Source organism: Elgaria multicarinata, chromosome 8 (assembly GCF_023053635.1).
Source record: "Elgaria multicarinata webbii isolate HBS135686 ecotype San Diego chromosome 8, rElgMul1.1.pri, whole genome shotgun sequence".
Lineage (NCBI taxonomy): Eukaryota > Metazoa > Chordata > Lepidosauria > Squamata > Anguidae > Elgaria > Elgaria multicarinata.
In genome coordinates, this window is record NC_086178.1 from 66,065,187 (window position 1) to 66,078,276 (window position 13,090).

A 13,090-nucleotide genomic window follows, 5' to 3' on the forward strand; every position below is an offset into this window, starting at 1 on the left:
GCACTGGCACTGTTCTGCAAATGGTTATGCAGGACCTCATGGGAGACTTTGCACAACATGGGCTTAGTGCAAGCACACATCTTAAGAGTGGTGCAAAACCTTGCGCATGACACCACACAATGCCTTGTGTTAACAGAAGCGTACTGCTGAATAACAGTTCTCTTTTTTATGACGTTCTTGGACTAAGTTAGTGTAGACCTTCCATTTACTGGAGAATGCCTCTGGAGCCAATCCATGTGAGCAAAGTACAGGGAACAATATAACAAAGAAATGGGGGACAACCTTTGCACGAGGCAGGTGCGTAAGTGAGCCCTTTCAGTAAAAGACTTGAGATTTGCTCCATGACTTTAGTGCTAGAGATTATCACAGCTAAAGATTTGGAATATCATTCCCATTCCTCTCTCTCTCTTGCACTCTCTCAAACACTACTACCAGGAGTACGTGGCCAGTTCACTAAGCAAAGGCAGAGAATTTACACCACTGCAAGAAAAGTTTCAGTAACAAAAACCACAAATCAATTGTTAAGGACTTCTAAAGTTTTGTAAGGATTTAAATGATAAACTTTTTTAGTTGTGGATAAAAAAATGGACTTAAATCTGGATAGTTCATTACATTGTAGCCCTAGGCTGCAACCCTATACATAAGTCTTCCCCAACCTGGTACTCTCAAGCTGTGTCAGAGTACAACTTGCATCATGTTTTGGCCATGCTGCCTGGGGATTATGGGAGGGCACTCAGTTGGGGCAGGATGCTCTACACACTTCCCTGGGAGTCCCACTGAACTCAATGGGACTTACTTCTGGGTAGACATTCATAGGATTACAGCATTGATTTTTCACCTGTAAAATGGGAATAATAATGAGGAAAAATACCCCAAAATAGTGTGTGTGTGTTTGTTTGTGTGTGTAAATAGTAAAATATACAATTCACTGACTTTGCATACATTTGATTATTCAGTGAAATTTGTATATATACGTGCATTTGAATACCAATGGCTGATTTTTAATAAAGAGCAGCAGCTTTGGGAGGGTACAGTTTTCTGGAGATAAGCAGTGGGAACACCAGAGCACTTTGCCCTTGCCCTGCATGCCATTTTTCGGCTGCAAGTCCTCACTTCCTAATCTGCTTCTCTCCATACAAAGTTCTAGGCCCATTTCCCCACCCCCTCACAAACATGACCCTGGAACCATATTTACAAGAAGAGAGAAGCAGCTTCGGAGGGGAAAGTGAGTTGCAGCGGAAAAATGGCGCGTGGGGAAAAGGTCAGGCACCTTTTTCTTTCTCACTGCCCACTGTCCAAACTGGCTTGTCTATTCTGAAAACTGCCCACTCCTGAAGCTACTTTTCCTTGCTATAAGCCGTTACCAGGGTCTTAAAATACACACATATGCACCTAGTTAAGCCCTATAAAACCACTGGGTCCTTCTGGGTCTTGCACCTCTAGCAGATACTGCTAATGTTTTCAAATTTAGTGTATGTGAGGGTTGGAAATTTGCTTTAAAATAAATAAATAAATCTAGGATCCCTAACAAACACGTTTCATGCTAGAAGAAGGAATGAGAGCCTCACTTTTGGAGATATGCAATTCCCTGCCTTCAGTCCTATTTACCTGTTACTTTTCGATTTGGTGAAGTCAATATGAGATTATTTTAGCTACGTCAGTTTTATATGGCGAATATAATGACTTCATGCACCCTAACATGGTCAGATCTTAAATTTACTATGCCACATGGTAGTTGAGTCCTTGTCTTCGATTGTGGCAAAGTATACATAAAATGTCAGACACATTTTTAAATGTATATTTATAATATACATTTTGAAAAGAAAACACCACCGGGAGATGCCTTTTCCCACATGAGACTGACATGGTAAAATCTCTTAATGTTAACATCATCGCCCAGTGCTGACAAAAGTCAACAGGAAACTGATATAGTAAAATAACCTCATGCTCACTTTCCCATGCCCAAAAAGTAGCTTGTGAATCTAGCTTTAGTATGCAACATGTAACCCATAGTTATTGAATCTAGTACTGCTACAGATTGTGGATAATCACATGGGCAAAACAATGACATGACACACACATTGGGCTTAAAATAAGATTTTAAAAAGAATGAAAACAGCATGGGAAATAAACATCTTAAGGCGCAATGATGCTGCAAAATAGTCCACTACAAATGTCATTTACTTTAAAGCGATTTTACTGTGACTGTTTATCAAGAGCCTAGAGACATTGTTTTCTACAGCCAGTGTCAGTCCGAGAAATTTTGCTTTCAGATTCACACAAGATGGGGCACCCCCACCCCCATTCTGCTTGCAAAAATTGATCAGACGTCAGCAAGGGTGACAGGATGACATCCTTCACTGTCCTGGAAGGCAGCATGTTAGCTTACGGATGTCGGACACAGCTCTAACATCTTGCTACTGTTCACTCACTGCTCCATCTGGTGCCTGCTCAAACAAATGCAGCACCAGCAGTGACATGTAGTATCACGGGTGATACTTGCTGGAGCGTATGGGTTGGGCTGGCTGCTTCTCTGCCTGCTCACTTACTCAGGGAGTTTCCCCAATGGCACTGACTGCAACGTGTTGGGAAAGGGTAACTAGGTGAGACACCACAACCACCTGGTCCAACGAGAAGAAGTATGCTTTCTTGCCAGATCAGGAAGGGGAGCTCAGGGGGAGTGGCCAGGGTGTGTGTGTGTCACCCTCAACATTTGCTGCTAGAGGCAGCTACCTCACTCTGCCTCAGGGTAGGACCGGCTCTGTTAACCCTCAAGTAACAGAATGAGAAAGAGGTCAGGCTTCATTGCAAGATTCAAGGTATCACATTGGCTTTAATGAGGTTGACAAGAGAAGACTCATTTGTAACCTTACTTGAGGCATACCTTGCCTTTGTAGTCCAAATTCCATGGACACAGCCTTCAGAATATTTATGGCCTTGATCCAGGGGGCGATGTAAGCAGGCATATCCATATTCTTCTCATTTTCCTTCTTGGAAAGTGTGCCACTGACACCTCAAAATCCCTATTTAAACTCGCTGAATTCAAAAAGTACTTTGGAATTTGGAGGCTAAAAGCTTTTTATAGGGAAAATCAAGGAAAACATCATGCACACTCTGGTGAGCACCTCCTGAGCTAACTGCCGCGCCCCCCCCCCAGATGTCTTTATGAACTCTGGGGAGTTTAAAGTGAAAAATGAGTGGGAGGGGGCTCCTAGTGAGAAGAATTTGGGAGTTCCATCCCTCTGTAATGCATATCTTGCAGATCTGAAACCCCACAAGCAGTTTTGATGTTATAAATTCTACAACTTTTTACATAATATTAACTGTGGGTTGGATTGAAATGTAGTCATACCTAGAGTAGACACATTGAAATCAAGTTAGTCATGACTAACTGAAGTCCCACTGATTTCACTGGCTCTGCTCTTAAGCATGATTCAAACCAATGGATAGAATCCAACTAAAGTCCTACTTAGAGTAGACCCATTGAAATGAGTGGGACTTAAGTTAGTCATGACTAAATTAAGCTGCATTTATTTCAATGGGTCTGCTCTAAATAGGACTTTTGTTGGACTCTACCCTGGATATTTACTGTAGCATCCATAAGATCCATATCCCTGTATCTGACACATTTCAACATGAATATCAGTCTGAATATATTTATAGGTAGTAGGAAGCTGTGTTTTTGCCCATGTCACTTGTTCCATACCTACAGCCGCAAGTGAGGGAGGACCTGGCCAGTATTCTGTCTCAATCTTTGGAATCTCGTTGGGTGCTGGAGCGTGGGCTGCTGGGAACTTGGAGGACTTGATGATATCATCAGAAGGCTTGTTCTGGGCTGCCAGAGCAGCTGCATCTAGATGGCAATCAGGGGGACTTAAACTATCAGATTAATTTGCTGTATGACAGCCTACATCAATGCTATGGTTCTTTTCCATGTCAAGTTCTCTTACAACTCAAATAGTTAATATATGCACTGGCTTTTCATGACATTATTTAGCAACAGATGAAACCACTCCTTAAAAACTCAAGGCCAAATTTTAAGTTTAATTAGAAATGTTCACTTATAGGGTCCATACAAATATAGCATTAACTGAGGAGTCAGTGGAGTTTTCTCTCATGGAACAAGCTTGGTTTCCTCCTACCAGACTCAATGATAGACTGTAGGTTGTTATTGAAATGTGGGTTGTTTGTTGAACCATGGGTTACTGCGTTGTCTGAACCCAGAGCATTTTCCACAGCGTGGATTGTTAACCACCCTGAACAACCCGCCAACAAACCATGGACTCTCAAGGTGGCTTGTTTGAGGAAAAATCTGCCACACTGCGTGATTAACAAGCCACCCTGCAGAAAATGTCCTGGGTTCAGACAACATGCTAACCCATGGTTCAACAAACAACCCACAGTTCAGCAACAACCCACTGAGTGTGGGTTAGCATGTTGTGTGGACAGCTCCATTGTCAAAGACATGCATACCAATAAGTCATGCTTCTGGCAGGTTGTCCACGTTGATTTTTAAAAGCACCACATGCACATTTATTCATTTCAAACCAGGGGTAGGCAGACTGGGGCCTTTCAAAAGCCCTCAGTTCAGGTCTCTAGCAGGAGCAAACTTTGCCCCTCGCAGTAGCCCACTTGGCAAGGATGAAGAGGGAGAAAGAACAGGGTGTCAGAAAGAAAGGCACTGAAAAGGGGTTAGCAGGGGAGGAGACTCACTCACTTTTGGCTCACTCACTCACTGTCGACTAGTAGTGTGTGCCCCTAAATTACCCCTGGGGAATTTTTGTCCTCAAAAGAAAAAAGGTCCCCCACTCCTGAACTAAAAGTTCATCAGCTGCCTTATTTTTAAACAATAATAATAACTCAATAAAAAAAGAGTTACACAATTATTCCAAGGATAGAGGATTGAGGTAGAGGAGTTGGGTTTGTGACATCACAGGGACCAGCCAGTCAGCAGTGTGCACAACCAACCTCTGCAGCAAACCTGCAGAACCAATTTGATTGAAGCTAAACCAGGAGAGAAAATTGTTTGTTTGAATGGAACAGCACCCATACCACTCAAATAATGCTATGTCTGTACACAGCTTAAGGGCCAAACTGCATTTTCTGCTAATTGCACAGATGTAGCTGAGCCCAATATTTATTTATTTTTACTTCAGTATAACTGTGTGCAGTCCCAATTTGGATCAGGACCAGCATGCTCTGGGAGGAGAAGATTAAACCTCCCCATTTCCCCCTGAAATTCCACCAACAAACCTGCGGTGGTGGAGGTGGTAATTTATTTATTTTTAAAAGCCTCTACAACTCCACTAAATAATTTTTCTGCTTTTTTTAATTCATGATGGTGGCAGGGAAGGTCGAAAACTTCCCTCCTAGAACACGCTGTTCTTATTTGAATTGGGATGATGTACAATTACACTGGAGTAAAGAAAAATGTCAGGGTCAGCTACACCTGCACAATTAGCAGAAAATGTTGTTTGGCCCTTCGAATGGCTTCAAAATGAGCACAATTTTTTTAAAAAAATTGCTTCTTTTTAGTAATAGCCTTTAATAAAAAGAGGGTGTCAATTTGGTCTCCATGTAAGGCAAGAAGACAGGAACATTTCAATAGCATTCTATGCCATTTTAACAAAATTCCAGTATTCCCCCCACCCACCCCAATGGGAACAGAATTTGCAGTGCATTCATCACCAAAATCTCTCTGTTATATAATATCATTTCCTGATCAAATTCATTAAATTTTTCATCAGTCCAAATCAGTAGTTGGGTAACTAGAGGATAATTAACTTCATTTAATTTTGCTTAAGGTACTAATTGAGCATCCTTGAAATTTACATCAGCAACTGCCTGTGAATTAAAAGTGTGAAAATATGACTTGCTTCACAAATAATAACTAAGCATGGGTTAATTAATCCAGGATTGGTCATTACGTGTGAACTCACGGTTGGTTGGGAATGCATGTGAGTGCGCAAGCAGTCTCCTGACAGTTCACTGCTTCCACTTTGCATACAGTTTAGCAAAGAACTCAGGAACCCCCTTGTTTGGCATGATATGTGAACAAGGCACTCTAGGATTTTGAGTGGAAAACAATCCATAGTTTTAAACCCAACCACCCCCAAAAATGGCTTAAAACTCTGGGTTGTTTCTTCTCTCAGCAACCCAGTGTGCCAACTTCAGACATCACAGCAAACAATCCAGGAATGGGATGTTCTTGGCTGGCTTGCTAAATTGGATGAAAGCAGAAGCAGTGAGTAGGTTGTAGGGGGCAACACCCTGACAATCCATGAGTTAAATAGCCCATGGGTTGTCATTATGGCCTGTATCAGGGTTCATGCAACCAATGCAGCCAACATTTGAAACTGTTCCCAAAGTAAGGTGTAATTATGGTGTGTAATTTATACTGTCAATGCATTTAGGGTGAAGTTATACTTTCATTATGGCCTTGGAAACAGTGCCATGAGATGCACCTCAACTGCACTAAGATCAATATAGCTCTGTAAACGTGATGGCACATCTGGTGCAGGAAAATAACCTTGGGGCAGTTTTACATGTACAAAATGACAGTGTAGCTTCACCCTGAGCAGTTCTCAATTACAAAATGTTAGGTTGATTCCATTGTGCATGAAGCAATTGAAAAAAGAAAGTTAGGAAAGGAACTAGAAAATTGTATTCCCCCCCCCCATTTTTTTTTACTTTCCTGTTTCAAATTTGCATTTTTGAAAGCTGCCAAAGGGTCTCTTTTCCAGATGTCACAGAGTTAGCTAAAGCACAGAGGCCTATTTTAGGACCTAAGCAAGTTCTATGGGGCCATGTTTGCATCAGCAAAAAAAGGGGTCAATACGGGCATTGATCCTCCACTTGCATATAGACGTTCTTAGATAATTTCTCTCTCAATTAAAATGAATGAGGCCTTTTTACATTTTCACTTAAAGTGTGCATCCATGGTATTTCAGAATGTGCACAACACTTTAAAAGGACAATAGTGTGACACTCTGTTCACACACTATGAAGGAGGGGGTAATCTTGCCCATCCCACTCTGTTCACACACCTTTCAAACGCTACTTAAATCCATTATCCAGCACGTGAAAAGATAAAAATGGAAGTACAAAGAATAAGTGAACTTTGAGAAGTTTGCAAAATGGCAAGGGCACTGTTGCAGGATGGAGAGAATGAAAGGGCATTAATCTTGTGGTATTCTTAGCTATACTGGAGTTGTGTAACAAGGTGGTGCATACCACCTCCAAAATTCTATTTAAAAGGCTAGCATCAACATGCCAGCATGGGTTGTTGCGTATTTGTTGGTCATTAAACTTTATCCCCTCTCCATGTGTACTCTAAACACATGGAGGAGGTGAAGTAGAGCTGCACCACCAGGCTGGACTCCACAACTGTGTATGTCGCTGGCCCTGCTCCCCTGATGTATGCACACGCAGGGTGGTATCTGCAAAATGGCACCTACACACAGCTGTGCTAGAAAAGATTTTAGCCACTTCCTAGCATTTTTCTTCTTTTCTCAGAATACTAGAACCTGGGGTTATGCCACAATGCTGATTAGTGGCAGATTCAGGACAGATGAAAGGAAGTACTTCTTCACACAATGTATAGTTCAACAATGGAATTCACTTCCACAAGACGTAGTGATGGCCACTAATTTGGATGGCTTTAAAAGGGGATTGGACAAATTCATGGAGGAGAAGGCTATCAATGGCTACCAGTCTTGATGGCTATATCCTTTCTCCAGTATCAGAGGCAGTGCTGGGGAATACAGGTGGAAAGGTGCTGTTACATTCATGCCTTGCTTGTGGGTTTCCCAGGAGCAACTTGTTGGCCACTGTGTCCACAGAATGCTGGACTAGATGGAGTTTGGTCTGATCCAGCATGGCTCCTCTTATGTTCTTACAGGTGCCGCCCCTGATTAGGATCCCTGATCATGCACGGGTCCTGATTGCATGGGGTAAAACACCTTTTTATACTGGCTTCAAAATTTGATAGATGCAGTTAACAGGACTGAAACAAAGGCCGGTAAGACATATGCTACAAAGTGCTTGCTTACAAGCAGGGTACTGTATAATAAACTAACCATGATGGATTTCCGTACTGATCGGGCAGGGGTCCTGATTGCCTGGAGGACCTACACACATCCAGCCATGTGTGTATAGGCATCCCTTTGCAGATGGCATGCTGAATGTGCATACATCAAAGGGGTGCGCTGGCCCCATGGTCCCACTTCCCCTTCCCCGCCACACATTTATGGCTACTTTGTAAGCAATCACCGACAGGGGCCAGTGACACATGGGCAATGACACAGAAGTCATAATAGTAATAAACATGTTATCTGGGAGAGAGGAATTATATTTCCCAGCTACTGATTTAGTGATGATAGTGTGTTTTGAGGGAAGAACAAATGAGAAATAAGTATTTGTTGACTGTGTGGAAAAAACCCTATGTTTTTTTTTCTTTTTTTAATGAATTGTACTAATTATCGTTCAAAAGGAGTGTGATCAACTGGAAATATCTTCTGCATGAGCTTAAATGAAACAAATGGAAGCTGCACAAGCATTTCACACTTGCTGCTCTGTCTCATTCCAAACTGGGGATCTGTATACAAGACATTTCTGATGAACTGTAAAGTTTTAATCATTAAGTTTAATGGGTCAAGAGCAGCTACCTTAGCTCATTACTCAGGGGACTACAGAAGCATGACTTCAAGCAGTACTTACGTATTAGAATGGATGAGGTCAGTGGTAAAACATTCACATGTTAATGGGAGGTGAGTAGACACAATCAAAATCATAAAGAAATAAAAATAATGTTAAGGAAAAATTAAATGGCACCATTAAAAATTAAATAATAATTAGATATGAATAATAAAGCCAACCCATGATAAGCATCAGCCCTCAAGCAATCGAACCCTGTTATATACTATATTGTGGAGGCTTCTCAGTTAATCTTTGATCATTCTAGTTTTTTTGTTTACACATGTGTTTTCAATGGCTACTTACCAAAAAGCTATAATTATACCTTCCAATTCTAGATGCCTTGAAAACTATATTTTTAACATAGGATCTCCAAAAACTAATGCTATTCTCTCAGAAAATATTGCAACGTAACTATTGCTGTTAAAATGAGAGGCTTGCCTGATTAAGAAACATCCCATTGTCAGCGTTAAGTTTCTAAAATGAGAACTGATGGGATTTAAGCCTGGGATGAAAGACACACAGTTTGACCTCGACTTTTTTACTTTGAATTTTGGCTTTGCTTCCTCAGTGGGAAGAGAAAGGCACTTCGCACATGTTCAAAAACACTCTCTGTTGGTATTTCAGACAATCTAGTTCTTTGCCCAAGCACACAAAGCAGTTTTGTATCACTTTAGTTTAAGCTCCACTGAGTACAGCAAGACACAATACAGTCATGGTTTGCTGTGCTACTGCATCTTTTAAGCTTTCCATGTGATTCTCAGCAGTAGAACTCACCCTTTGGAACACTCTCTCATTCATGGTTCGAGAGGCAGAAATGCTGACAAGCTTCAAATGCCACTTGAAAACAATTTGCTCTGTTTTATGGCTGTCTTTGCTGTAATGCTTTAAAACTATTCGTTTAACTATTCTGAAGGAACGCCTCCTCCCATATGGTCATCCTCAGGGGTCCTTCTCCGTGAGCACCTGCCAAAGGAAGTGAGGCAGGTGGCTACCAGGAGGAGGGCCTTCTCTGCTGTGGCACCCCGGCTGTGGAATGAGCTCCCTAAGGAGGTTCGCTTGGCACCTACATTATATGCTTTTAGACGCCAGGTGACGACCTTTTTATTCTCCCAGCATTTTAACAGTCTATAAATAAATTTTAACTTGGTGTTTTAAATTCGTAATTTTATATTGCTGCTGTTTTTATCTGGTTGAGCTTTTATATTGTATTTTATATTATGGTTTTATACTGTTGTTTTATACTTTGATTTTTTTTAATTTTTGTGAACCGCCCAGAGAGCTCCGGCTATTGGGCGGTATAGAAATGTAATAAATAAATAAATAAATAAATTCTTTGATAAAGGTTTTTATGCTGTATTCTACATGAATTTTAGTGTGAGCTGCTTAGAGGTTTTATTATATAAATGGCACAGAAGTATTATAAGGAAATAAATCATGCCCATTTGCATGGGCATCCATGTCTACTTCCCATCCAGATCATGAAATGCATCTGAAAGTGCAGGCTGTTGAAAGCACCGCAGTGCAGATAGAGAAGCATCTGCCCTCAGGTGAGCATTCAGATGAGCATGATCCAGCAACTGATAAGTATGGGGAAGAAGCCTTCTTCTGTGGATGGATCTCCGTAAATGGATAAGTGTGAGGAAGAAAAGCCAGGGGAGGGCTGAGGGTAAAATGAGGAAAAATGTCTTCCTCTTCTCATCTCAGTCATCTCACGTTTCCATGAAAGCTTTTAAAAAAGTATTATAGGACACATTCATGCTTTTTTGGGATATTTCTATTTTTTATAGTTAAAAATAGAGGCTGGGATGATGTAAGAACAACAGAAAGGTAAAAGTTCAATTTTTTGGGGGGTCATGGTTCCAAGTTTGTCTTTGATGGTATGGAACTGTTGAAACAGGGTACAAAGGAGCCATATGTGTGCATGCAAAAAAGCTACCTTCCTTTACAGCTTGACCATTCTCTGTTCTTGCTGTAGATGTTCAACCAAAGGCACCCTGCACTTTGAAAAATAACTCTTTGTCTTGGAGTCTGCTCTTATGAAAATTGCAGTGAAAGCCCCAAATGTGAACATGGTTCACATTTGAACATGGTGTGCAGAGCGTTTATTTATTTAAGATATTTATGTTCTGCTAGGCACTTGGGATACTTCCAGATGAGGCTTTTACCCTGCATTTGCCTTGCCTCAACCAAGGTATTTTATGGAGACAGACAATATTGGTTTTCATTTGGAATGCTCTTGTGTTTTCCCTCTACTTCTGTCTTTTTTTTACCAGGAAAAATCAATTAAGGGAGCAATCCTATGTTCCCCCGACCGTGTCTGGAGGTGACATAGGATAGTTGGTTTCCCAGCTCTGAGCCAGGGCTCTGACCTCAGAGCCAAGAAACTGCGCTCCCCTCCCCTCCCCCTTGTAGCTAGCATGGAGAGAATGGTGCTGTCTACCTCTCTGGAGTTGGAGAACTGAGTATGGAGACAGGGAAAAGGGGGCCTTCCTGGGGGAGAGGAGGGGAGGGGAGGAGACTGGGATGGCTATGATACAACATATTGTACGGCTGCCTCAGCCTCCTTCCTCTCCTTCTAAGGTGCCCCCGCCTGTCTAACAGAAATCATCTCCACTGACCTCCTTCACTGCATTTGATAGTCAGCAGCAGTTCAAAGGTTGCTGGCAACCCAGCTAAGTTTGTGCCCTAAGAAAAAAAAGGTGGAATAGGAGCACAATGCCTCTTGATTGGAAATGCCCTCCATCTGGATGCATCCCCAAGAAAATAACTATTCCTATTAGAATTTCTTAACTGTTTGGGAGTTTCCAAGAGATACATTGCTTTCAACTTTTCAAGAAATAGGAATGCAAGATCTTTGAGCAAATTTCTGTTTAGAATGCTGACCTATTAATCCCTCCACCCCTTTAAAACAAATAAATAGAGATAGGCAGTTTACAGGACTGAAACAAAGGCCAGTAAGACAAAAGTGCTTGCTTACAAGCAGGGTACTGTGTAGCAAACTAATTATGATGTACAATTAAAGCAGTGACGCATATCATGTGCATTTGCATCTTGCAAAAATACTCTGTTTACATCAGAAAAAAACATAAAAAGAAAAGCAGGCAATAACCAACTAATGTAACAAAAAATTTAAGATGAATACTAAGCATTGGGTAAGTCTACTGTTCTGCCATGCAAGTATTTAATATATTAAATTGTCCCACTTTGAAGACAGAAAGAATAAGGTTTACCATGCTGTTTGTAGATAGGTGGTTTTCTATAAATATTGATGCCTTGATCTGTAAAAGTAAAAAGCAAAAGCATATGAATATCTGGACATCGTCAATTAGTTTTGGGGGAAGGGGAAGAAACCAAACACCAAATTAAAGGATGCTTCTGACCAAGGACTTGGCACATAAATCCAGCAAGCTAATTCCAGTATCACAGAAAAGAAGGAAGTATCTCATGAAAACAGAACACAAAAACAGATGGTAAAATATCACAGACAGATGACATGAAATCTTGGACATATAAAGTTGGCAACATGGTGATGTACTAAGATGTGAGCCATTCACTTTAAATTCTTAGTAGATGGTTAGTGGGATAAACATTTCAGAGGAAATGCAACCAAAGGAGCTAAGAGTTGGAGACATGAGCAATTTGGTGGAGAACATAGTCCCCAAATTACATCTGGTAAGTTGTGCTGCAACAGCTTAATTTTGCCTTGAACCACACACATACCAATGAGGTGGATTTACATTAAAGGCTTTACAAAACATGTTTCTTAATTTCCCATTTTAAAATACAGCCATTTTTTTCAACGCTATGTTGAGTCTAGGATGCTTCTTACCATGCTGATTGGTTTGGTGCTAAAACCAATTCACACCACCAAGAGCATAAGTTCATGTTCTGAAGCATTTTATGACCTATAATTGTTTTCAAAGCCCCATACCTAAATATAGTATTTGTCTAGCAATGTCTCCAATAGAGTCCACTTAAAAAAAAAAGGGCTTGAAGATGGCCTCATGGAAAATATCATGTTCCTCTCAAATACAGAAATGCAAGGATGTTAATAATTCATATGGCAATACAAACAAAGTATCAGAGAGGATTCTTAGAAAGCTTAGATGATTCTTAGAAAGTTTGAGGTACTGTAAAAATATCATTTTTAAAAAACAACAACACAGATTCTCTCATTTAGGTGAACTTACAAGTCAGAGAAAAAATGTGAATGCTACTGAATCAATTAATAGCCCAGTAAGTACCACTATGTCTAAACAGGCTTATTTCCAAGTAAGTGTACCTTGGACTGCAGCCTCAGAGTGCTAAAGGTAGATATTCTTATGCACGGTACAGTGCATCCCTATTATACTAGACATATGGCTGAAAGATAATAAATGTTGTTGGCCTAATA

At 40.8% G+C, this 13,090-nt stretch overlaps 1 protein-coding gene across 2 annotated transcripts in view; it reads right to left on the reverse strand.

Moving 5' to 3' along the window:
- Positions 1 to 13,090, reverse strand: part of ABLIM1 (actin binding LIM protein 1) — a 201,490-nt gene that overhangs the window by 14,349 nt on the left and 174,051 nt on the right. For both annotated transcript variants that reach the window (XM_063132700.1, XM_063132699.1), the window contains 2 exons: positions 11,928 to 11,975; positions 3,707 to 3,853 (listed from right to left, as the gene is read on the reverse strand). In XM_063132700.1, the coding sequence (XP_062988770.1) occupies positions 3,707 to 3,853; positions 11,928 to 11,975 (195 nt within the window). The remainder of the gene's footprint in view (positions 1 to 3,706; positions 3,854 to 11,927; positions 11,976 to 13,090) is intronic.